We start from the raw sequence: 27,105 nt of genomic DNA, 5'->3' as shown, positions 1-27,105 counted from the left end.
GAGAACAGAATGCCAACAATTGGTTTTTAATTTTTTTTTTCTCTACCTGTGCAATTTTGATCTAGGCAAAATAATAAATTTCTTTATTTAGTTCTATTTGCTGCTGCTTTCACTATATGCAGAGAGAGGAAAAAGTAACTTATAAGGTTAGCAAGGAAAAACAAAAAAAAATAAATTACCAGAAGCAATATCATTTTTTTTAGGTGGCTAATAAAGAAGATTTATAAGATCCAAAAGGTATGATTGAGTTCAGAATAGCTCCCAAGTTGCAGCCCTTTGCAATAACATCCAGAATTTTCTTACTAGCCTTCACAGCTATTTCTAAAAGAAAAGCACATAAGTAGCAGCTTTGTTCCTCACATAAGATTAAATTTTCAGAGTAATTTTACAAATTAGGAATCTTTATGTTTATAAAACTACAATCTGTGTTTGCAAGCAAAAATGATCCTATTATATTCTTTGCAAAAGCATGGGAGCAGACGTGCTAGTGTTGTTCAAGGGATGAGAAAATGAACCTTGTTCTTCTGAAAAATCTCAGAAATCAGGCTATACAAAGCCTTGCAACAATACTGTCATCTGTTTAAATACTGAGACTATTGGGGAGGGGAGCTCAGCAGTGGTGGGAAGGCTTTCATGTAGCTACATGTTTATTTTGTTTAATTTTTTTTTTGTTAACTGTTTTACTCAGTAGCTTTTGCATATTAATATCAGTTCCATGAAAAGTGGGAAAAATAAAGCATTTGGGGAACTAGTGAAAGAATCTTTATATCACAAATATCTACCTGATTTTAAGAATTCTCTGTAATTGTCCTTAATCTGGTTACTTTACAATTCTTTGTCATCACCATTTCTAAAACTTACAAATCCTCTCCTGCAGAGTTCAGTATGCATTACTGATACATTACTGGGCACACAGGTTTCACAAAGATACCAGACAAATATGTGATGTTAAAATACTCATGCTTCTAAATATATTTATTCTAATACTTCACTGATCCAAACTCTCTGTACGAAACCCTTCAGAAATCTGACCTGTAAGAAATCTTGACTTTACTCAGACCTTCTTTTCAGTGGCTACCGGGATATAATAAAAAAATAGCAGTTCAAATACCTGCTTTGCTACAGCAGTAAGTAACAGCAGAGATTAATTTCAGAAAATAAACTGAAACATTTGAGGAACTGACCATTAAAACAGGCTTCTCTCTAAATATTTATGATTCATTTTATAACTGGAAGAAAGGTGTTCTGGAATACTGATCTCTAGTGTTACACCTACAGATCTACAGCACTCACAAATAAATAATAAATATTGATATGTGTGTGTGTGTAGGTCTACCTACCTGTGCTGTATTTTCAATGCGTGTGAAATATCCAATATAATACATAAGCTCTTTGAATACCTCACTCCAAACTCAAAACACTGTGAAATTCTGTGTAATTTTTACAATGTTTCAGCAGCGGTTTATACCAAAGCAATGCTTTCATTTTCAATACCAGTGTATAAATGTATTTTCCCTATCAAAGATTTTGTGATGCAAACATGATTATTACTGTACCTGATTTGATCATGGTATTCTAGGAGAGATCAAATAATAGAGGAGTTTTTTCCCCCTTCTTTTTCTAGTGCCTTTAAAAAAAATTCCACTATCAAAGAATGTTAATTTCTAAGGTTTGATCTAGAGATTCCTATGTAAGTATACAATTATTAGGGAAAAAGAGGCACAACAGTGAATATTTTAAAGCAATGTAATCAATATTTTTGCTTTGTGTAGATTTCCCTGCAACAATGAACAAAAAGATCTACTTCAGATTTAGAAACTCGGCTTTAAAGGGAAAGCTAGACAACAAAAAGCAAGAAAGTACTCACCTCTTCACGTAATTTTATCAACTGCAACATGAACGCACAAAAAAGATAAAAAGGAAAGAAATGGCAGGAAAGAAAGATCAGTTGTGTGACAGGATACAGAATTAACATTGACAATTTATCTGTTTACATGTTTAGCATTTAAAAATCACAGACAAACACATTAAAAGAACCTAAACATAGACTACATGCAGAGTTTTTTGAACGAATAAAGATCACTTTCTCACACTGTCACATTAAACAAAGAGAATAGTGTGAAATTCTCTTTTAAACCACATCTAAGACACCATCATGAAATAAAGGGGAATGACTTCATAGAAGTCTATATTATAAAGAAAAAAACAAGTTTACTATTCCTCTCTTCCAAGATTGTACAGCTGAAGTGGTTTTGTATATACAAGTTTGCAGAATGTTCTCTGTATATTTTAGTTGTGACAACTGATTTCTTATTTTACTAGCAGATCTAACTTATTAATAGATGACTGCATCTTTATAGCAGGTAACCAGTATTTCAATTTTTATATACCCAAGTTCTACTGTAACTATATTATCTAATTTTATTATTGAACTCCATACAGGGAGTTTTGCCATGTAAAAAAAAAAGAAGCAGTTTAGTTAAATGGCTCAGAATTATGATTTATTGAACAGCTTATTTAAAAATAGACAAAGGAATAGGGAACAACATGAAACATATTTCCCTCAGAAAAGACCCATTCCAGGTTCTTAATCCACTATACAGAGTGTGTGTATATATACACACATAGAGTGTGTGTGCATACTTATATAGTATATACATTTATATTTATTAATTTATGCTTGTAAATCAACACAATCTAACACCGTTAATAATACTGCTGTGGCAGGTTTACTATAAAACTAAATAAAACCCCAGCCTGAGTATCAAGCCGTGTTGTAATATACTCTCCCCTTAGAGAGATAGAGAAATTATTTGTACTGGAACAAAACCTATAATTACTCACAATAAATGTCTGCACAAGAGTGGCTCTTTATAAAAAAATTACAGTTCTCTCACCGATTCCAGTTGCATTCGAAAGTACAACAGCTACATAATTACCTCAGTTTATGCTGATATTTCACCTACAGTTTCATAGCACTAATTTTCAACACATGTAAGCTGAGAATGTTTACTATTACTTAAGTCTCACCAGCATGAAGGAAACAAAAGAACCTCCATTATTCTCTATTGTTTCATATGGCTCGTCTAAAACTGAGCGTTACCAAAACGGACAAGGAGGCTCTAACGAGATGTAATTAGGAGGGCTACTACACCACATCAACTCTAAGTGAACCAGCTCCTCTGCACGTAGCTTAAAGGAACTTTGCTAGAATTTGGTATAAAGAAAACTGCATTGTCTGCCAAACCAATGCTTAAATTCAAGTGCCTGGCCTATCATAAATTGGTCTCTTTCTCCAGCTCTTCCCCCCCTTTTTTCCCCAAAAAGGCAAACATTAAGGCTGTTTAGAAATAGACGATCTGGGAGTTGATCACATAGCTATCTTTTCTTTCTGAGGCCACCATTCTTCAGTTGACTATGATACTTAAAGGGCCAAAGTTTAAAACTACTCTCCCGCAATAGAGCCCGTTTGGGCATGCCACCCTGCTATAATCTATGAGAGTTTTAAAATGCTGCACATTTGTTTTTTCAATAGGTCCCAAACAAAAATGTTCTATCTTGTTTGTGCTGCATGGCTGAATTTAAGCTCTGCATGGGATTTGCAGCTAAGCTAAGTAATGGGAGAGGGTTTGGTTTTTTTTTTAACATTGGCTGAAAGATATTCATTCAAATTAACAAAAGATATATTTTTCCCCCATTTAACAATGCTCTTGATGAAAATGTGTTACCTTTACGTTTCTATTTTGAAACATTATTTTTATTATGCTCACCGCTGAACTATAAACAGCGTTAAGCCGTGTGCAGCCACCATTTTAGGTTATGATAATCAGCATATTTTTGAAACAAAGATTTATTTATTTAATTTTTTGCAATACACAATTCGATACAAGAGGTAATCTGTTCCTTTGTAGGCTAAAAAAAAAAAAAAAAAATCTGGTTTACGCTGGTTTGAACCAGTGGAATCTCTTGTGGCTAAGCCTTCTGCTGTGACTAAAATCAAAACTGCGCCACAGAGAGCAAGGGAGCGAGATGGGATGTGTGTGTGTGCGCGTGTGTGTCTGTGAGGCACGTCACGTGACACAGAAAACTACCGAATTTTTTTTAAAAAGCTGATAACGCTACCGCCGTCTCTGTCCGCATATAGATAACGAATAAATGCTGAACTCTATTAAACGCCCTTTACACATTATCGTGGGTCGAACACACAATTTTCTGAACTTATGATGACAGTCTATTTATTTTGCTATAAACCCTCGGCATGTAACGAACAGATTTGTGTCTGGTAATGATCTGCTCTGCCAGGGCTATATGAAATGATACCGACCTTCTTTAGATCTTGGCGAATTAAATTGACCAACTTCACCCCCTGGTCTGTAGCTGAAGTTTGACACACTTTATGCACAGCAAGTCCAAATCTAATATTATCACAACTTTGTAGTCAGAAATTAAGTAGCCACAAAACATTTGTTCACCAGAAATCACTTATAAAATGTATGTATATACAGACATGCAGTTTAACCTAATGAGGATTTATTTTAACTTACTAATGAACATAGTTGCAAAAGAGAAAGGAACACTTGCATCTCAAGGAAGTTGGTAATACTGTACCTGACATTATTTTGGTCGAGAAGGATTTCTGATTTAACCCAACATATCCTTTCTCAAAACCATACGAATTGCTACATAAAACAGTTCTATTATTATTAAAGTGAAGCCACAACTTTAAGTAGTGTATCATTGCAATGAAAAACTCAAGGGATTTAAATTAAAAACTTTCAAGGGATTTGCTTGATGTTGGTGGCCAGGATGACAAACAAGACTTGAAAGCAACAAAACCTGTTTGAGACCACTCGTGGAAAACAAGTAACAACCCGATGCACACAGTTTTTGGGATTGGGTGAGTGAAGTGGGGTTTTTTTATGCAAGAGGGGATGTCTCTTGATTCTCAGCCTCTGAGTGCCTCATTTGACTACATTCATATGGTTCAAAGTAAGAAGAAATTAATTTATGCTAAGCAATGACTTTACTAAACTCTAAGTGTGTTAAGAGCACTACATCACCACCTATCTAATTAAACAAAGATACATTTATTTCAAAAGAAACTTTCAATAGCAAAACTGTATAATTCTTACGACTTCTTACAGGAAATTTCTATATGCTTTATCTGGTAAAATTAGTTAAGTCTTAGTATACACATTATATGGCAATTGTATTCTAATCTATCATCCAGACATAATGGCTGCTACTTATGGGAGACATTTTGGAAAACCGAAGAAGACAAAAGACAAATCATCATTTGCTAATTCTTCAGTCTGTTCTTTGTGCTTCAATCTTTCTTGGGAAGATTCTCCAATCTTGGGAGAACAACTGGAAACTCATACCTATCACCCTACCTATTACTGCTTGTAACTTGGCTGTGGTTCACTGTAATTGTACCTTTGAAACTCAAATAAAAAAAAAGAAGTTGAATAATGAAAATATCCAGATTGTTTATTTCCCCAATAGTGCCTTATTTATTTCTCGATATTTAATATGGTCATACTAGCCAGTATACAATAAGTTCCTCTTGTTTTCTCTCTCCACCAAAAACATTATGCAGGTGTTATCACAATGACAAAGACCATTCCCAAAATGTGCTACTCATATCTCTTATTTGCCTCTGGGTAACACCCTAGACTGTCCAGATATCCAGTATTGCTATTGCCAGATTTTACCAATATTTGTGGATTAGTACAGGAGCAATTCTGAACTGGCAACTTTTTTCAATACCTCTTGTCAGAAGAGGAATCCTTCTTCTTCGCTTTCACAGTTTGGTGACTGAACTGGGGAAAACAAACCCATCATTTTTCGGTTAAACTAATTTAACCTAATCCAAACTGATTGAGAAGTAAAAATCCCACAGCATCAGGGTCAGGGTCAGTCTACGTACCTATATTTATTTCCACCAGAGAAACTGAAAGCAAGCATTTGAAACATTTTCAAATATTTTACTAGGCTGTAAGTTATACCTGAGCATCTTTTTATCATCTAGTCCAAGTTTGCTATCAATATAATAATGTATAGGAATGAAAGTGTATTAGACCTAGGGTTACCGAGTTAAATACAACAATATATCATGTTTGGTATATGGTAAGTACCCAAACCTTACACATGATTTTGATGGTTGTACATTTTAATAAGCTGAAGTTTTTGCACTAACTGCTTGCACTCATAACTACCTGCACAGAAGTACAGACATAAATAAGGATATTTAATAAGAAAAAGAAAATGTGAGATTTATTATCAAAAAACCACAATAAATAATGTATTTTTAAAAATAATGGCATTCACATATTTAAAGGAATTAGGTGACTCCCTTATGGTGCTATTTCACAATATTTTTTAAGAAAGGAATTCAGAACTTTCAAAGGTACAGGGATAACAGCTTCAAGTTGGGTTATGGAATACGATTTTGATTACCTAAAAGACAAAACTCCTTCTGCAGCCAAAATTTTCTTCCATGTCTTCATTTGGAAGAAAAAATCCTCATGTTGACAAATGGTTAAAAGTAGTATTTAGTTCCTTGAGATGAGACCATGTCTCTTCCATCACGTTTGGAAAAAAGATCATACCTCATAAAAAGTGCACATATGAACCAGTTATTTAAACATACTCTAAAAAGTGAAAATAAAATATTTTATCTCATCCCTACCCATAAGATATTCTAAGTAAAGTTTCTTATCACAATTGCCCTTTTATGTCTGAATTCACACAATTTTTTCTTGAAATGTAAAAATAGCAGCACTTTAAGAGAAATAAAATGAGAATCTTAACACTTTCACAGGACTGCGTTTAAAATCATGACATGCAGACTACAAAACTCTTTTTCCTAAAATCACCTTTTCCATAAATTCATTATTGGGATAAAACCCCCTCTTTATTTTACTCAAATTTTGGAATCTCCCCTTGTTATAATATATAAATATGAAGATTAATATCTTTTAAATTTAACTATTTGCATAGATATCAGAGCTGCTCTACTCTAGTCTTGTGTCTTCAGATAAATTGTATCCTGTGTACACTTTCATTAATGTATGAATTAAAGTCTATTAAAGAGCTTAAAACTTATAGAGTATATTTAAAATATTGCAAGGGTAACAAGGTCTGTGTTTCGAAAGTCATTTTACCAGGTAAGTCTCCAAGTCTTTTTTTTTCTGTTCTTAGTGGAGCTGAGCTTATACTGCACGTATAGAAGATACAGAAAATTTCAGAACATTGTTGTGATCCATTTCCTTATTTATTATCACATTTCTTGAGTAAACATTTAAACAATTTTCACTTTCACTATAAAATAATTTGGATTCTATATCATCAGAAGAGGCAATCCGACATTTAAGAAAACTTTCAGCTAAATTCTAATTCAAAAGGTACAACTTCGATGACATAATTTTCAAAAAGAAAACAAATATTCTGCTTTCAAAGTGCCAAACAAGTTTCAGCCCCAGAACGAATATTAACAGGTAGGTCAAAGTTTCCTGAATAAAACACTGCCTTTGTAATTTTGGGTAGTTTAGCAGGATCCTCACTGTAGTATCCAGAACAACAATATGGGTACAAGATTTTAAAAAAGCCTCAGGATTATCAAGCTTTCATTCATTAAAAGAGATGGATAGCATTCTGCATCCTGGTACAACATGCATTATGAAAGCATGCTCTTATTAGTACAACTTGTGTTTTTGGTACAAGAAGAGAAAATCTGTTTAGGGAAGGAATCACACAAGGAAACTGAGTGGGGTACTGCCTAATTCTGTGAGCATACTTTCATTTGTTTTGCCTGCCAGTGTTGATTTAATTATACTGCATTATTATCAAAGCTGCATTATGTACTTTTTTTATTCCTTTTACATGTGTTTGAGGTGAAGACCTTGGCTTTGTCGGCAAACAGCGTGTTTCAAGTTATTTCTTAAGTACCAAATAATAAAGAAAAGAGAAGAAAAGATTTTTTTTAAGATAGCAGACAGTGATCACAAGTTAAAGGGTTAAATGTAAGATCTCCAAGAAACATTTTGAAGTTGATTAAGACCCCAGCTTTGCATTAAATAGTATCACTTCCACATGAGTTGTTGCTAATGCTGTTAAGGAGCAGCTTGAGAAGCCCAGTGTGCCAGTGACCTCCTTCACCCTCCAGCCACCCACTAGGGCTTCTTGATTAGCATCCTACCTGGTTCTCTGAGGAATTCCCGTCATCCCCTAGGAGCTCATTCCGCACCTCATCACTGTAGGCGATTCGTGACCTTTTCTGTAAAACAAAAAGAAAAAAGGGTTAGGAAGTAAAGCTCCGAAGCCATTGGTATCAAGGCTGATCATCTTAAACCTCGAGAGCCCCCTAATGGATACCTATTTGATATAAAAAGAAATAAAAATCTGCAAGTAAAAGTTATTACAAAGTTCTTCAACTGCTGTATTTTGACAAATCTGCATGGCAAAACCTTAGTATTTCTAAGACAGTCACATCCTCAACATTGCAGCAATGAAACCAGGTTCAGTGAAGCTCAGGATAAGTAACGTGTGATCCCAGTTATGTTAATGGAGTAACCAGAGAGGCAATATACAATAATATCAGAAGCAATCAAGAAAAGCCATGGAAGGAACCAAACATATTTTTTGAAGAACACTTGCTAGCTGGACACAGAACTCAAAATAACACCACAGTGATGCCACTAAACAGGAAAGGAAGACTGAGTTTTTCCCATATAACTAATATAAATCAAAACCGAACAACACACATTTGACATACCTGATTACATTTAAAGATGTAAAAAATTAACAAGTGTTCTCTATGCTGCTAAGGCTATGAAGGCCTACTGCGAAAGGGCAAGAAATTAAAGGGCAAAAGAAAGGAGAGAAAACAACAGGACAAGGAAACACTGGTTTACAGCAGTTCAAGGAAACACGACAAAACTGGGACAGTCATTCATGGCATCCTTACAGTTGTTATTCACAGCTTATGAGCATCAGATTTGCTCATGAACTCATGCTCATCATCGTGTTGATTCTAAACTAGAACAAGTGCCAAGCAATAGAAAGCAAATATCTGAAGATTACCAGGGTAGCACAGCATTCAATGGAACAACAGAGAAGTCCATAATGAGAACATCAACCCAGCTTTCAATTTCTCTGTTAGCCAAATAACAGGTCCTTAGTCGGTTAATATTTACCATTAAAAGAGAACAGTTTTTAGCATATTTTCTATTTTATTTTTTTTGAGAGTGGCTATGATCATTTTTGTACTTCATCAGAGGAAGAAACCCAAGAGTAGCAAGAATTAAACTGTAGGGCCTTCCTTTACCAATGGGAGCTTCCCTCACACTCTGCCACAGTAGTGACTACCAGAAGTCAGAAAAAACAAAACCCTCCTCAAATCTTCCCTAACTGGACCATCATGCCAAAAGACTTCTTTGAGACTAAGGGAAAGGAAACAACTCACTAGAAATTATACTGAGCATAGGGAAATTCATTACCTTTGTGACAAAGGAGTTTAGAAGTGGGTCACCTGTTATGCATGTGGTCTAGCAATGGAGTAAGCCTTGTATTGGTCACCTCACAGCAAAATATTTTAGCTCTTTATCCTCTGTAGTTCACCCTTTATAACCAATATCATTGTTACAAAGCTTACCCATTTGTGATTCAGTTGCCAGTGTTCAGATCTAGATTATGTACTAAAGCTACAGATGTAGAAAGGACAAAGCATACCATGGACCTACGACATGAGGTGAATTGTGCCAAATCTTTTGGAGATCTCAGCTGTCACAGTTTCATACTAACCAAGCTAAAGTAGTCTACAGCATTAAAGGAAATGAGAACCTTTAAACAGGCTGTGGTATCAGAGCTGCCTGTTTAAATTATTCATTTCATCACTATGGGGGACTAAAACACTCCACAGTATGCAAGAATATCATATGGAGATAGGTTTTGTTTTTCTCTTTTTTCACCAAAAAGCCAACAAATTGGCATAGATTGCTCAATTATATTATTTTCCTATTTTTATTTGATACACATCAAATAAGGAAGGAAATTACAAATATATACCAATAAATATCTAATCGTCTTGTCTGATTAAGATTCAATCTTAAGACTTCATTTGAGGTCTAGTAGTTCAATTGTACAGTTTCTCCCAATTTCAGCCCCATTGATTCTGTTCGTGTTGAATGTATTTATCATTATTAGACTGAGATGAGGAGCATGATGCTCCAGGAGCTTGTTCTCCAGTGAACAAGCTGCCTAATAATATGTAGGGACTGAGATGATCCTTGGTTACACATCATTTATTTGAAAGATTTAACTGGATGATATTCTCATTCTTAAGAGCCAGCATGGGAGAAAGGAAAAAGCATATACTTTATGGAAAAGAAATAAATGTTAATAGCAATACAATTTTAAGAGACCTTTTATAATCTTTATATCATCACCGCTGAACTTAATAAATATATTTGTATCATTGTTATTTTATTGCAAAAATCTGTCACGATCTGAAAATCAGCAATTATATTAAAAGAAATAATGCTTTGACTACAATTAGTTACAACTCTTTGCCATAATCAATAAATAATTTGATACTAGTTTTGATCACAGTTTCACTTCCAAATGAATCAATAATATAAAAGGAAAGGCCTTTGAACTAAAGTGTTCATTTATTCTTTAAGGATTTGTCCAAAATATCAATATCTTGAATTACTATTCTTATTTTTATTAAAGTATTATTGGTTAACACTTCCAAATGTGGCTATACAAATTAGTTTGGCTTGTCTGAACTCAGTAATTAAACAATTTTCTATATTTTTTTTTTAGTTCATAACTATCAGCTGTTTATAAATACATACTTTAGCCAAATGCAAGAATGATAGTTTGAGCTGGAAATGTCACACACTCTGCTACAGTTTGAAGGAACCCAATTCATAATGCATTTTATAAATAGTTAATGACTTCTATACATAAGCTAACCAGGCAAATCAAGAAATTGTCAACATTTTTAGTCTTAGTTGTCAGTTACCACTGTCTACTGGTACTTTATATGTATGTTTCTAGAAAAGACAGAAGCTTTACAGAGTTTGTAATCCAAGGCATTTCTGGGCAGCTCAATATAGGTTTAAGAGGTTCTGTGTGCAGGTTTTTGTCTGTAAAGGTCTGTCATATATTGAAGTTTTCCTTGTATTTTATATTTTCTTGTATATATCTAGACAAAAAGTCTAAGCACACAAGTGCTTTTGCTCAGTGGATATATTTCAAATGTACCAGGTGCACAAACACACGGTGACAGAAAAGGGTTAAGCTACTTTCTACAAGAACTTCAAGACAGAGAAAGTTTCAGGGGCTGTTTTAAATGTACTACAGTACCCAGACCTTCTGACAAGGAAGAATTTCTGATTCCAAGCAGACCTCTCTTGGTTTATGAACAGGATTTTTGCATACCGATTGGGTGATTTCCTTAAAGCCCTGTTCAAACAGATACACTTGCTCAGTTCTGTCTGGCAATTTGGCTTTAAACAATCTGTCTACTTGACCCAAGCCTTAACATTTCCCAATAGAACTGAATGTCTTCATGGGCAAGCCCAGCTAAATTAGAATTGAAATGAATTAACTCAGCTTAAACTAATTAAGATCTGTGATCTGCAGTACCACCCCCCTGTATGATTCTACATGTGAAGCAGGGTACACGTAACTAGACTGTAAGAATTCTGCTATACTACTAATCTGAGCATACCAATGAAGTTCGTCTATTACTAAAGCATATGAGAAGTTAATTTCCATGGCCTACACATGGCAAAGCAATTGCTTAAATTGCCTCACCTGGGAATTTAATACAATGTTATCATCAGACCAGCCACACTGTAAATAGATTTATAATGCTTTCCATGTGCTAGGCTAGGTTGCATATGAATTAAGTAATGATCTGGTATTACAATACAATCAGCTAGTTCCCACACCTGGCAGACAGGATATTTTGCTAAATTACTACCTATACAGATACATCACAACATAAAAACAGAAAAGGTAATGGGAAGAGAAACAATCTACATGGTGTCTGACCGAATTTTACATGGTAACCAAATAAGATGTAGATAGAAAGAGGGATCCAAAATAATCTATTTCCAACATCTGTACAACAGAATACATACTTATTCATTTCTATTCAATTTTGGCCTAATTTTCCGCATTCTATACTTTAATTACCATCCACAAACTGAAATGTTCCCATTAGTGAAGGCCAGAACTAGCCTATGCCCCTTCACTTCAACGCACTTCCAGCAATCAGTCAAATAATTGATATAAAGTATTGTACATTTCATACATGAACTGAAGAATAGCTTTCTCCCTCCTAAATGCTAAGCAGCCCCCCAAACAAATGAGCAAACCTAGGTTCGTTTCAGACAAAAGACCCAGCAAATCCTTTCATCCCAACCTCTCTATTTTTCAGGCTCAATGTTTTAAGAACGGATTAATCAGATTTTTTTTTGTGGAATACGCGTAAATAAACAAAAAGGCTTATTTATCCACAAACATCTGTTTTCATAGAAAATTCATTAGAATTTCCTAGTATATATAAATGTTTTAAAAAAATCTCCAGGCATCTGTTTTACGGTTTGGCTCTGCTCTAGATGTAAATAAATACTCAAGATTAACACAACCAAAAATAATTTGTAGGAATAAATTAGATTTTATTTTCTGTTCTTTGAGAGTAGTCATTTTTGCCATTGCTCTCGCTAAAAGCAAGGTGAAAAAAGTGACCTGATTCTCAAATGGATAGCTAAATACTGCAGAATATACACATTCATCTCCACCTTTTGGATTAAGTATTTAAGTATTTTTTGCTGAGCAGAAATGGACAAGATACAGTTTAACAAATTCAGAGGAAAAATAAGAGATCCTACTTAACAATCTTAAAGCTTATGTTTAAACACAAACATAAAACATTTCCTAATAAATAAAAAAAATTGAAATTGAATTAAAAATTGTGTTCAAACATTAGTTTTCAAAACTTCTACATTTCTCTGCAGAGGTGATCCAGGAACAATAGACTAGACACTTCAGACTGTAATCCCAAAGGGGTTTTCCTGTTCCTAAGTAGCTCAGTGTTTAGCAGTTGGGTGTAAGAAGCAGGAAAATTATTACACAGTGCTAATATACAACCTGATGCAATGCCAGACTTCCAAGTATTTCCTTAAGAAAATTAAAAAAACCCTAAAGCCGATACATTTCTGTCCAAAAGTAAACAAAAACTATTCTACAAATCCACTGAAACTTCTGATTGAAAGAATCAATTCAACAGTACGTGTCAGCTGGCAAAAGTCAATGTCTCAGCCACCCCCGGACTTGCCTCCCTCCCTGCATGCACAGGGAATAGGCTGCAGGCAACTCTGAAAAAGAAACACACAACTCAAAACCCATGTTCTGCCACTCTGCCAAGTGTCAACAGCTTCCTACAACGGTGGAGAGAAATCAAACCTCAAGTGCTAATGTGAAATTAATGCAGAGATACTATCACTCATCTTAAATAGATGTCACAGGTCCATAAATCTTCTTTTCAATAATCTTCATCAAACACACTTTTGGTTTCATTATGGGGTGAGGGCAGGGAGGAAGGTCAAGCAAACTCCCACGAGGATACAACACATGTTGGTCATGAAAAATGGTAGCTTCTGCCCACAAAACTACTTCCACCTCAAACTCATGACCAGGGGACCATGTATGTCACCAACATGGCAGATGCTTGAACAACTGCTACATTGCATGGGCTGCGGGTAGGGACAAAAACAGGTGACCTGTGAACTGAAATTCATTGTTCCTGTGAATTTATGGAGTAAGAGAGGATGACTCCTATTGTATTCTTATTTGTATTTAGAAAACCAGCTTTTATTTACTTGAGCTCTGAATTTTAAACTTAATAACCTAGAAATAGAAACATTTTTCAAAATTCAAAAGGTTGGAACTAACTGACTTCTGCCTCATTCTACTTTTTAGAGAATCTTCAAAAACTCACTATCATCCCTTCCCATTTAAGACTACATCTACCAAAGACTAATATAATGAAATACAAGAGCTGTAAATCCAAGCATGGAAAACTTCAGGTAAGTATTGCTTGGGCTTGGACAGCATTCTCCCAACATAACAAGAAACAACTCCCCCCTAGCCTGGTCTATAAAACAATTTTTTTTTTTTTAAATTACAACCACTCAACTTTTTGCTTGTTCGAATTACCACATATTATTACCAAATCTTGGTCCCTACATATTGGAATTTAGCTTCTCCAAGGTGCCTTCAGCGTTGGGCTGCTCTGCACAACAGAGTGCCAGCCATTTTACTCATGTACCATAACCTCAAAATATGCCAGGCATCAGCTGCTGCATGAAGGGAGACTGGGTTATCTCCAAATTTAACCATAACATCTCTGCAGGCCAACAGAGTGATGTGTGCCTTCTGCACCGCCAACTTGCAGTTATTTCACTATCTACTGTTACCTACAGCTGCTTGTCTGCCCCTGTAACATGCTTTTCAGTACTCTAATTTCAGTGTTTGATCCAACTCCTTTCCATTGATTCCTTCAAATGACCATTATTAAACTATCGTCTTTCATTACAAAATCTATCTTTACACATCTACTCAGCTGGTTGAGTTAGCCAATTTGTCAATTGTTAACCAATTTGTCTATCTGTCAATAGACATTCCTTTAAATTGTGCATTCCTTCCCAGATTCGCTTTCACCAAAAGCCTAGTGCTTCCTTGTAACCACCCTATGCATGTTCAAAGAGCAGCCTGATAATCTAGCCAGTTAAATTAAAAGTTGGTTGGTGTTAGGGGTTTTTGCCTTGATACGTATAGGAAACATTGGCATATATTGGCCTAATATGTTGACAAAGATTGCAACTTGCAGACCCTTCTTTACCACAGCCATTTCAATCAGCAATGCTGGAAGAAAAGGCAAGAGCAAGGTTGGAGACAGGGGAACACCTTCTCTCTGACTCAGACACAGCTTAAAAATAAAGATATTTTAGGGGTAAAAACACACATGATGCAGGCTCAAAGTAACCCATAAACTGACTATTTATTTGGGTGATGGGGGGCTAAGTAGGATAAATTCTGTTGTTTATACCAAAGCTTCACACTTGGACTTTGAGGGAAAAGAGACATGTCCAGACTGCGGTCTCAACAAAACATCCACATGCAAAGAAGAGGAACAGCCACAGTATTGTTCACAGATAAACTGATCCACAATTCCTGTTCAAGCTAACCTGCAGAAATATTTAAGGGTGTTCAGTCTCTACATCAAATCACAGAAGACTTTCACTCCTAAAACAGACTTTAAAAAGCCATATGAGTCACTAATGTCTTATAGGCTACTGTTCTTCTACAGAAGTCTCTACAAGATCTGAATAACTTTGTTTTAAAGATCAGCATAACTAGGCTACAAAAATAAGTTTATTTTGAAATGGTTTAACTGTGGCAGATCTTTGCACATAGAACTGGTAGATGCATACATGTAGATAAGCATACATGTAAGAGCTACAAGTTTCCCTGAAAAATAACCTTTTAGGGAAAATTCTTAAGGATAATGATGGAACAGAAAACTCCCAGTGCCTTTATCAAGCACATCACCAAGCTTATGTTTCTTTTATGAAATCTTTTTGGTCACCTCAACAGATCTTGCTGTAATGACCTAACATATATTACAGTGGTTCCTTTTTTACTAAAAGTTTGCTTTTGTTCTTTTTCTTTTTTAATCAACTCTATTACTACACAACCTCATTTGTCCACCCAATGCTATTTAGAGGACCAGGAGCAACTACACGTCAGAATCACGTACTTCAGACTGTTTTGTGATCCAAAGACTTTATGCTGTGTGTTAAGGGTGTAATTAACATAAGTGTTTTCTAAATCTTGGAGATGGAAGATAAACTCCAGTGTGTTGGACCAACAGAAAGATGAACCGAGAAAATGAAAATATGGAGACATTTTCCTCCAAAGGAAGAAGTTTATACTATGATTGCCAACCTTTAAAGAGAGTGTTCCCAAAGACAGTGAGTCAGGGAGGAAAAAAAAAATTCTTAAGGAGGCTTAAGATTTTTCAGCTAATTAGTTCACACTAATTAGTTCATGGTGAAGGATGATAAACATCTCAGGTAAACCAAAACATTAAATGTTCATTAAAATATCTTTGTTTCAGCCAGTATTTCCATCTGGACCCTAGATTCCCATTGCTAACAGTAACAAGACATCTGCTGGTACATTCCAACAGCTTCTCCCTTTCCCAGGAAAAAAGCATCCAAGTTTCACTTCCTTCCTCCATTTGATACTTAATTGCCTTTATCAGTCTCTATCTACATTCTCTGGCCTCACACTACAGAGATCAGGAACTGTAATGATAATCTATAATTGGGCTGAACCAGCTGCCATTCTTGAAAACTACCATCATCTTTCTCAGTTCTCCAACTCCCTGGATTTCTAACAGTAGGCAAAGCCTAGGAAAGATGGCATTTTTTTAGGTTTTCCAATTAAAAGTACAATTTTGCTACAGAGCTCAGTTCTATTAATAAATTATACATTTTGTCTACTGTGAACTCCAAGAATAAAAACCAAAACGAAGCCATAAAGACAGGTCTCATTTCGGACACCCAGAAGGAGGGCAGGGACATGAATGAGATGTTTCCAAGGCAGATGAACTGTCCCACCTACATTTGTGCTACTCTGACAGGATCATTTTAAACCAAAGAAACTTAAGCAGACCTTTCCAAAAATACTTTATAGTGCATAAAAATCTATTCTTAGACACTGTCCTTTTTTTCACTGATCATGCACACTCTCAGCAGCATCTTTCTACTCATATATTGATATGTATTTTTTAATTTCTGAAAATAATACACAGGATAAGAAATTTTCAGTTAAGCCCTAAGAATATTAATCACAATATGAAAAACTCTATTCAATGAGAGTAGCAGAGGATAATTTCTGACTTTGTCATTAAATAAAAAATAAAATAATGTTTGATGCAAAGAACAAACATGGTGTAATAATGGTGGTTTGCATACAAATACACCCATATGGTAATCATTCTGTGTATTTCACTGCAAGCATTTTGGACCATAAGCACGTTAGCTCAAACTGTTGATTACTGAAAAGGAAAATGAAAAACACTTTCTGTATAACACAGCCCAGAGAAAACTCATATTTGCATCTTACTGTTCATGCTCCCTGAATTTGTCATTTTTGCCCTGACATGACGCAGCTGGGACTCCTTTCCTTCCTTCTAAAACATATGTACTTACACACAGACATGCTGCCTCCTCTAAAAAAAGAGAAAAATTGTCTGAGTTTAGTAATTTTAGTAGTTAAGTGGCCACAATTTGACTTTGAAGTTTGCAGCAGACTGAAGGGGGAGTAAATCTGTACTTTCACTGCTCCCCACCAGGCACTACTGGGACAACACCAGTTGTTTCATGCTGTGTTAAATCAATAGCTAATACGGTAAAATACTAGCCCAATGTTCAGACATGGCATTTTCTAGTTTTATCACAAGCTGATGATGAGCAGTTCTTGCTTACACTACCTGAGATAAAAGTCAGTAACTAATCCACTACCTCTAATTTATCATACCAAAGTCCTCCTCCTTTTTGTACTGCCTCTTCATTTGAGTTCCTCAGTCTCCCCATCCAGTGAAAATACTTATTAAAATATTCATTTATAAAAGTGCATAAAATGGATGAAAAAATATTACTGTAGTGCACATATCTATATGTAAAATAGCCATGCTAACACATCCCCTACTTGATTCATTTCTTCAGAACTTAAACTTTGTAACACAGTGTAAGGGAAAGGGAGTATATTTACACAAATATTGATATTTATAAAATATTTGGCATTTAAAGTGTTTTTCTGATAGACAAGCTTCAGTTAACTTGTTGTTTTTCCTGTTATCTGTAGCACAGTCAGAAATTCTGCTTCTAACTAGACCAACGTACCACACAAAGAATAATAAGAAACACTAGTAAATACTGATGTCCAAACTGAAAAAATTCACTGAGTATTTCTGTTTTGTCCCTGTTCCTATGTTGTCACCAACAATGTTTACACATTTCTCTTGATCTTGTTTATAGCTGCCTAGATTTTCACTGTCAAGGCAATGTAGTGTGAACCTTAAGGAAAATCTCACTTTATGTATGACTGCCTAACGACTGCTACATCAGTCAAAAGCTTCAATTAGTCCAGAACTTGTATTGCCTCCTATAGTGGCCATTAATGGATAACAAGGGGAAATCTTAACGAACAGAGCAGGGATGGAATGATTCTCATTTCAGTAAATGTAGCCAGTTTATGATGATCAGCAGTTCAGGGAGTTTGAGGTACATCTAAGATCTTCATACTTAATAAACCTTGATGGTTACTGCTTACATAATACCTCTTTTATTTAAATAGCAACTGAACAGGCATTCATGCACAGGAAGAAAGATGTTCAGATCTCAATATTACGGCAAAGATTAAATTCAAAAGTTATCCCGCTTTTCATTTAAAAGACCCTGAAGTTCCAAACAAAGAAGGTAATGATTAAAGTACCAAAAGGAATTAATTTGTATCACAGAATGCTGTAGCATCTCTTCCATGGAGTATGTATTTGCAATAGGAATTTAATACATAGGATCTCATCTTTACAGGGTGAACTCCACAGTAAGAGAACAATTATCTAATGAATTACTTTCCAATTTCTGCTCATACAGGTCATTTGCTCTCCCAATCTCTTAATAAAATATGGCAAATATTCAAATTATTCATATTGGAAAAACAGAACTATACTCTACAGTCATATCTCTGCTCAGCTCCTTTGAAGTGCAAGAAAGGCCCAGTACCATTTGACCAAACATCTGTCCCTCCACCCCACCAGCTGTTCTTGCATGGCATAGTGTAGAAAATTCTGGTATAACAAAGCTGTTAGCATCAAATACAGATGATCTGATACAAAGAAAAACAAAGTTTGATAGCATATGGCAAACATAATAGTTTCAACTCCAATTCATGAACCTGACATGCAAAACCAATGTGGAAAGAACATATGGAAGGGAAGGAAAAAAAATCCCAATATGTAGAACATATCTGGATTTTTGATTCCTAAGCATTCAGAGACTCAAATTTAGTCTCAAATTTATGCAATAAATTTAAAGACTCAAATTTATGCAGTAATCTCAAGATGAATTCCCACAAAGATACAAAGTGATAGCAACCATTCTACTAAAATCTCAGATGACGTATCTGTTGCTCTTTCCCTATCATTCATCAATTTTCCATCTTACACTTTTCACAGATTGTACCTTCTCACCCCAGTTTATCACATGCTTTCACCAGTGTGATCATACTTACCTCTTTCTAGCTCAAAGTGTGACAAAACATCATATTTTGCTCCCTACTGGTTCCCTCCCTCTACTCAGATATTTGGGTCTTATCCTAAACTCTCCCTCTCAAGTCCCCCACAGGACCATAAACCGAACAGGAGTGGTCACCCTGAAGTGACCATGCTGTCATCTGTCCATTGCCATTATCCACTGCTACTACAAGGCATTTTGTGGCAGTAGGATGATAAAAATCTATCAAAATACTCTTGTTTTAAAAATTTATTGAGCATTGGTTTGCATGTTGGGAGTATTTTGTTATAACCTTTCTGCAAGAGAGGTGGAGAAAGTTCAATAAAAGGTAAGAAAGAACAGGTGAGATGCTTTTCAGTCTGAAAGATCACAAAAAATAGCAAACTATTGTTCAAGCTGATCTTGAACACACTGTATAACAAACCATTCATGTTCTTATTTATTTATTTACCTAGATTTTGCAAGGTATAAAAAATGTATGATCACAGTTTGAATCAACAGATGAGTAAATCTAAAGTATAAAATAAGTATTAGGGTCTTTCAGGAGATACTTATAAGTATATGGATCAGGAATTAATTTTTGTTAATTCCTAACATTTGAGTAATAAAAAAATCCTTACACAAAATGATAGTTATTTCATACTCAAATATATCCTGAAAATTTCCAAGTATCAAAGTATATACAAGTCGCCCATAAAGAGGCCCTTAGAGTAACACTTTTTAACTAGCAAGAAGTGTTCAAGACTAAATTCATGGCTTGGATGGCTGTCAACCTGGGAAATACCTTGTCCTGCAGAAAAACCAGAAGAGTGATACTTGAGCATTAACTCCAAAATGTAAGAGACTGCACAGTGAAGCAGCAAAAATGGGAGGCACAGTTGCATACAGCTAACTTGAGGGATATTTTTATTGGAGAATGAAAAGCAATTATTGTATCTCAGAAAATATTTTATCAAAAAGTGTTTGCTAGGCCATTAGGATTCCTAGCTTGTATTTCACATTTTTTATCTAAACACCTCATCAAAAAGAAGATATTTCAGTAGCTTATTATATCCTGAAAGAATCATTGCAGGGGATCATTAGAAAGCAGTATGTGTTTTCCTAAACAGTATTTCCATAGATGGCCACTAAGGTTGGCACATTTGTCTGTATCACTCTTGAAAATACAATCAAGACCTAGTGGCTGGATTTCCTCTTTCACCATATTATGGATCAACTTTGTCTAAAGAGACAAAACCCCATAAGTACAGAGATTGCCATAAAGCCACAAACCAGATCCACTGAATCAATTTATTTAGGCACTCTCTGTTATAGGGGGAGAAGCATTCTCAGACTCTCTAATCACTCTGATTTCATATAGGAACATCCTGGTGCCAGCGTTCCGTTGTTCTCAGGGGTTAGATAGTCCCTGGTGTCGCTAAGAAGAAACTACCAGTCCACTATCTCAAAGAGAATGGCGTGCATACATATTTCTCCTTTGTCTGTTTGATTTACAGACCTGAGGAATATGGATTACCTCTGTTATCTGCACAAACAAGCTCTACTAGAATCTTGGCATTCAGTCAACTTTTATCTTGGGGACCCCAAATCATACTGTTAGGCAACACAGAGCACCTATCTCGACTGAACTGTCATACAAATAGATTTTTGTCAGATGTTCAATTTGTATTGGGGAGCATGCCAGCAAAAACAAGAGTCAGCAATTTAAAACAACAAACCAGGCCCTGTGCTGACAGGAACAAATTACTATATTCCAAATGAATAAGAATTACTGCAGATCACAGATCTTCAGTATGAGCACTATACAAAGGGTGGAAAAGTGTTCCTCAAGTTAATTCTTTCTGGTAACTCTATGCTCTGAAACAAAAAGAGGCTGAGTACTAATAAAATACAATACAAAATAATACAATAAGTTTATAAAAGCACATAAAGAGGTACAATCAAAGAGGAATTAATTACTTAACAACTGGTAGTGTTAAGACATGAGATGAGTAAAGACTCATTAGAGTTCAAAACTAAACTTTTGTGGTTGGTCAAACGATGCATCAGTGTGTTGTACTTCTAACAACTCCCAGATCTGCTTTCTAGGCAATGACCTTACAGAGGCTGAGTGCACTGTAAGGTGATGCATGCATCTTTTGGGGCAAAGATAGAAGTAGCTGCAAAAACACAATACATTTTGTTAGCCCACCCTAGGAGCAAAACTGATTTCTGTTCTTCCACAAACCACACAGAAGGTCTAGCACAATCTTTTCAAAGAAATCTTCTGATCACTCTGTAATTATTCCTTTTCGAGTGACCCCATTCCATAACACACCATTCATGAAAAGACCTTGGAAACAGTTTCCCTCCGAAACTTGGTAGTATGCTCACAGACCTTAGCATTTGAACTAGGAATTATTTTACTTTTATGGATTACAGCACTTGAAAAAGAAACTTTCATCTGCAAGGTAATTGGAATGAAATTTGTCTAAATAATTTTTTTCTGTTTCTTTTTCTGCCATATGCAATGGTTTTGGGATTAGTTGTGTTTTTTAACTCTATTGAAAAACTTAGCATGTTCACTTATATTCCATCTCCTTTCCTGACAAATAAAAGAATTTCCAATCTTGTCTTTGTGACTATAATTTCTTACCTTAGAAATTATGATACCAAAAAAGTGATGTGAAATAATAATGTAACACTGAGTACTGGTAGACAAAAAATGATAAAAAAACCTCTCTACGTAGGTAGAGAGACGATCTCCAATAAAAAATAAACAAAACCATCAATAACTACAGTGATAGAAAGAGTGTACAAACTCAAGTAAAAAGTAAAGCAATATTTATCTTCTTGAAAGTCATCTCCTGGTAAAATTTATAGAAAATGCTTCCCTAATATACTCTTAGCAAACAAGTAATACTAGAAAAGTATTCTGCAAGTAGAAATACATTTTTAATTTAATTTCTGTTGGACTTTTCCATTATCTGTGTAATGTATATTGTGATTTCAAAGTTATAGGGTCAGAACTTATTACAAACCACCCCCTCCCATCATTTTAAGACATTTCAGAGAAACCTTATACAGAACCAGCACAAAAGAGTGAGCAGAGGAACACAAAAGGCCTATAACAACTTCTATGTTAATAAATTAATTTGCATATAATGGTATAAATGTAAGGTTTTAATCAAATAATTAATACTAACTAAAATGGTGATGGCCTAGCTTTGTAGAAAATACAGAGTAGCCATGTCACTTTGAAATTTACTTTTAAAAACATAGAGAGATGAAAAACAGGTTTAACTGAGGCTTGAGCAGTTACAGATACTCAGGATACTCAGCCTCTTAGCCTTGGTCCTAATACCACACAATCAATGTTTTTTGTTGGATGCTACCATGATTAACCTAAAATCTTGATGGTCATATTTCATGTCTTACAGGAGTAAGTGTACATATAAGACAGTCTCTTCCACCGTTCCACTCTTCCCCTTTGCTCTCCAAATCCTACATGCATTTTGAGAAATTAGTGTAATGGCCAGCACACAGAGGTGATGCCAGCCCTTGTCCCTCTTTGTATTAGAGTCAACTTTCTGTATAGCGACATTAGAGAACAAGTCTAGAAAGGGAACTATGTATTTAAAGAGCAAAATGGAAGATAACATACATAATACAGGCAATATACCTGCACAGATAGATACTTATGTCATTCTAGTCCTGCTTAGTAAATGGAAGATGAAAGAAAGCAAAACTAATGTAATTTTGAATGATGATTTCATTATTTCCTGTGATATTAAATAAGGCATTTGGCAGTGCAAAAAATTTTTCACATTGTTACAAAATTGATTTAAAATTATGATGGTGATGGTGACTATTTGCTATTCAACCTATACCTGCCTGATTTACAATCAATACATGGATTTAAAAAAACCCTAACATGTCTTTAGATTAAAAGCTGTGGAAGACTATACAAACTGTATTGATAGAAGCTGTGCAATGCACAGAAGCACACAGCTACCTGCTTCTTGTGGCCATTGTCTTTTTCTCATATACTGGGAAAAATACTATTCTGCCAAGATCTGAAGTTTTAATACTTTCTTTGTGGAGTTATGATTTTTTAATGCGGAATTCAGAAGCTGAAGCATAAATACACAAGATCTACCTGCATCTTTTGACTTGAACTTTGTAAAATCGGCACAGGAAGAAATCCTTTGGTAAACAAGTATATGAGGGAGATGGGAAGAGATTGATCAATTGACTACTTTTTAAACAGAAAATGTAAAAAAGCAACTTTCCTGGCAAGATAGAACTTAATAAAACAAACCCGTTCAAATCTCAATGGTTGGAGTTCTTCCTAATGAGACTTGATTTGGGAAAAATATCAAACTTTTCTCACTGCACAGTGACAGCATTCCTATCATATTTTCCTATTGAATGAGCAGGAAATATATGAACACCAGCTATGTGGCTGCATCAATACGCTCTTTGACACAGCAATTAGTAGAGGAACATGGCTGAAAGTCTAAAGATCAACTACTTCGGTTTTAAAGTTTTTAAATTCAATTATTAGCAGCAAAACATAGGAAAATAAAATACTGCCTTATTTTAAAAGACATAACACAATTGTGTTGTTGCATAAACCTCATGCCATCAATGTGGGCATATCCTTCACTAGCAAAGCCAATGCAAAGGTCAGATACTGAAGTTCTTTGTGCAGAGAGGACATCTTTCTGACTTTAAAGCATCTGTCACAGTATGGCCACCAGGCCCGAGGGAGTTATTTGAGACCTACTGAATTACAAGTAACACAGTAATATTAGACAACACTGTTTCTCATTAATAGAAGAGCTAAGGGGGAAATACTAGGCTTACTGTGCAGTTGCATAGTTATATTAAAAAATTACCAATCTCAGTGAACTCCATTGTCACACTCCATGGTCCACTAAATACTACTTCAGACAAAAAAAAATTGCACTACTAACAGACCTCTTAAAAAATATTATATCTAACTAAAGAACAGTAATAGTTCACATGAATTCTTAAATTGTATGCAATATTTAATGATAAACATGAGACTTTATACAAGGCCTGAGAAGTGTATAACTATTTCTTCAGTTTGGGTTTTCTGTTCAAACTTTCACAAACTGGTTTAAAAAAAATTCTACAGAAACCCTTTCAACACAACCTTTTCATTTCCAGATAGTCTGCTAGTTGGTTGTTGTATATATTTTAAGTACTACATTTTAAAAACAAAAGTCAAGTGGTAACAGTCTGATCCCCAGCTGGATGAGTTATGTATAACCAATACCACATAAAAGTACAGTCTAATATTTGCATTATCTTTAAGTAGGCGTATTAATCCAAACTTAAAAATATTTCCATTTACAGAGCTTTTTTCAAGAATGTTGCTATAAAGTGAATGAGACAGAAACATATAAACAGATGGAATCTGTTTATATTCCCAAATAAGTAGTTGTGCTGTTTTCCCCACTTAAGTTATACTATTTCCAGAACTAGTGATCACACCAGAACAAAGGAAGTCTTATTTATTTTCTGCATAGGCTGAAGGTAATGCCCCAAACAAACCAACCCCAGGCTGCAATGATCCCAAGTTTTCAGTTTGGAATAACAACTGCTACTTATCTAAGCAAAAAACTTCACCATTCTTGGAGCTAGAAAGCCCAGACACACTGTCTATACCTAACCTGGGTACAATCCTGTAAAAATCACTGCATCCTCTTCTATGTCACATGTAGTCAGGAAAAAACACAATCTATAAAGCTGACTGGCCATGCTACTTCACATCAAAGGTCTATCCAGTCTAATGTTCAGTATCTATTAAGTACCAATGAGAAGTCCAGAGAAGAAGTCAAAGTGCTTGACCCCTGTCTGCTATACTCTCCTTGCTCACTCACCTTGTGGTGGACTACGGAACAGGCACTTCCCAACTTTGATGCCCTCTCATGTTTAAAGAATGCCAAGGTACTTCCCTGAATTTGCAAAGGTTTGTTGAAAGTAAGTAATCTTCTGGTTTCCACAATATTCTGTAGTAATGACTTCCATGGTTTAATAACGACTTGTGTGGAAAAATTATCTCTTGCTTCTTAATCTCTCATTCAGTAAAATAATTTAATGCCACTTGATGTGTATTATGAGCAATGGTGAGTAACTTCTTGACACTGCACCTTTCCTATATGACATTTCATTTATATAATCATCTCTCTATATATCCCTTCTCTCTTATCCTAGCTGAAGAATTCCTGTCCATTACCCAGTTCCTCACACTGAGCTGCTCCAGAGTTTTCATTATCAGTAGTAGACCCATGTTCTACTTCTACAGCACATTTGGGGAACAGGGAATCATAATCACAGAAGCACCAAAGAGTCCTAAACGTATAGAGGTAGAGAGATAACCTGCCTCAATCTCTACTCCCTTCCTAGTAGTTCCTAAAGTCCAATTTCCTTTTTTAAGTACTATTGAGTTTGGTCTTTGTACTATGTTTTTGCCAAACAGTAACACTTCCCCATCATTGGTAATGTCATCTCAGAACTGTTTTCCTAACAGGTGCATTATTTTATATTTATCAGCAATAACCTTCTCCTCTGAGTTTAATGCTTAATCACTCAGTACTCCTGAAATAATTAATTTAGCTTTCCCTTTTATTGTCTTGCGTATTTTAGGAGCACCAGTAACTTTGTCAACTCTTTGTATTAAGAGCATCTAAAAATATGTTGAACAACACAAATAGGAAGTTGTGGGACATTCCTGATGAGCTTCCTCTACTGTCAAAATTGACAATTTCTTCTTACCCCTTGCTTCTTATTTTTGACCTACTCTATGGAAGTGTTTTCTCTCTAACACCACACACAGTAACTTAATTTTTTCTAAAACCTTTGTTGAATGGAAATCTATGAAATCTTATTCATACCCAATAAGCTTGTTAACTTTTCTTAATTAAAGAGAGGTTCAAAGTTGCATACATCAAGAAAAATGCAATGGAGCGAATTAATTAAATGAAGAGTATGAAGTGCAGCTGTGTCTTCTAGACACTGACAAGTATTTATTTGCCTGAATATATCCTTAGAAATTCCTTTTCAGCCTCCAAACACATTTGAGCCACACAGCCTCAAGATCTAGTGTATCAATGCATACAATTTTTAATTTATTTATCTTAAAGAGAACCTTTGCTGACACCTAGCAGATAAATGATTAATTGCACTTCTTACCATCTTTGTGGAAGCCCTACAGCTGGTATTTTAGAGCCCAAAACAAAAAGTTTATCCAGATAGAAAATAGATGGCACTCCTATGCATAAAAGCCTACACACTTGCAAAGTAAACAGAAGTGCAAGTTACAAGTGTAATAAAGTATTTCCTAAAATTACATCTTTGGATATAGATATTCTCATTTGTACAATTCCAAACATCTGCTCAAATGTGAGTAGATAATAGCCTTAAGACACAAAAATAAAAATCCATGCAATGCAAAAAACATTATATAACTTCAGAGCCCTGATAACTTCCTAGACTGCAATCTTTACTGTTAGCACTACTTGAGAAGGACCTCCTTCTACCTACAAAATAATACTGTCCAATTAAACAAAGTGAAAGAACCTTAATGTGAACCAAAATTGCATACTTTTATTTGATGTGCTATCATTTTGCAGGCAGTGTGCACCCCTGCTCCTTCCAAAGTTTGACAGAGAGTCTTGGAATAGGTCCAAAGCAAGAGGCTTGCTCATGGCAG

General features: G+C 35.2%; 1 protein-coding gene across 5 annotated transcripts in view; it reads right to left on the bottom strand.

Annotated features, from left to right (window-relative positions):
- VTI1A (vesicle transport through interaction with t-SNAREs 1A) overlaps window positions 1-27,105 on the bottom strand; it is a 272,432-nt gene that overhangs the window by 211,886 nt on the left and 33,441 nt on the right. For 3 of the 5 annotated variants that reach the window (XM_027647785.1, XM_027647789.1, XM_027647788.1), the window contains exons 4-5: window positions 8,201-8,278; window positions 1,868-1,888 (exon numbers count right to left, since the gene is read on the bottom strand). In XM_027647785.1, the coding sequence (XP_027503586.1) occupies window positions 1,868-1,888; window positions 8,201-8,278 (99 nt within the window). The remainder of the gene's footprint in view (window positions 1-1,867; window positions 1,889-8,200; window positions 8,279-27,105) is intronic. The other 2 variants (XM_027647786.1, XM_027647790.1) reach the window with 1 other exon arrangement.

This window comes from Corapipo altera, unplaced genomic scaffold (genome assembly GCF_003945725.1).
Source record: "Corapipo altera isolate COAL_440 unplaced genomic scaffold, ASM394572v1 56, whole genome shotgun sequence".
Classification (NCBI taxonomy): Eukaryota; Metazoa; Chordata; class Aves; order Passeriformes; family Pipridae; genus Corapipo; species Corapipo altera.
This window is presented reverse-complemented; position numbering and strand designations above follow the sequence as displayed.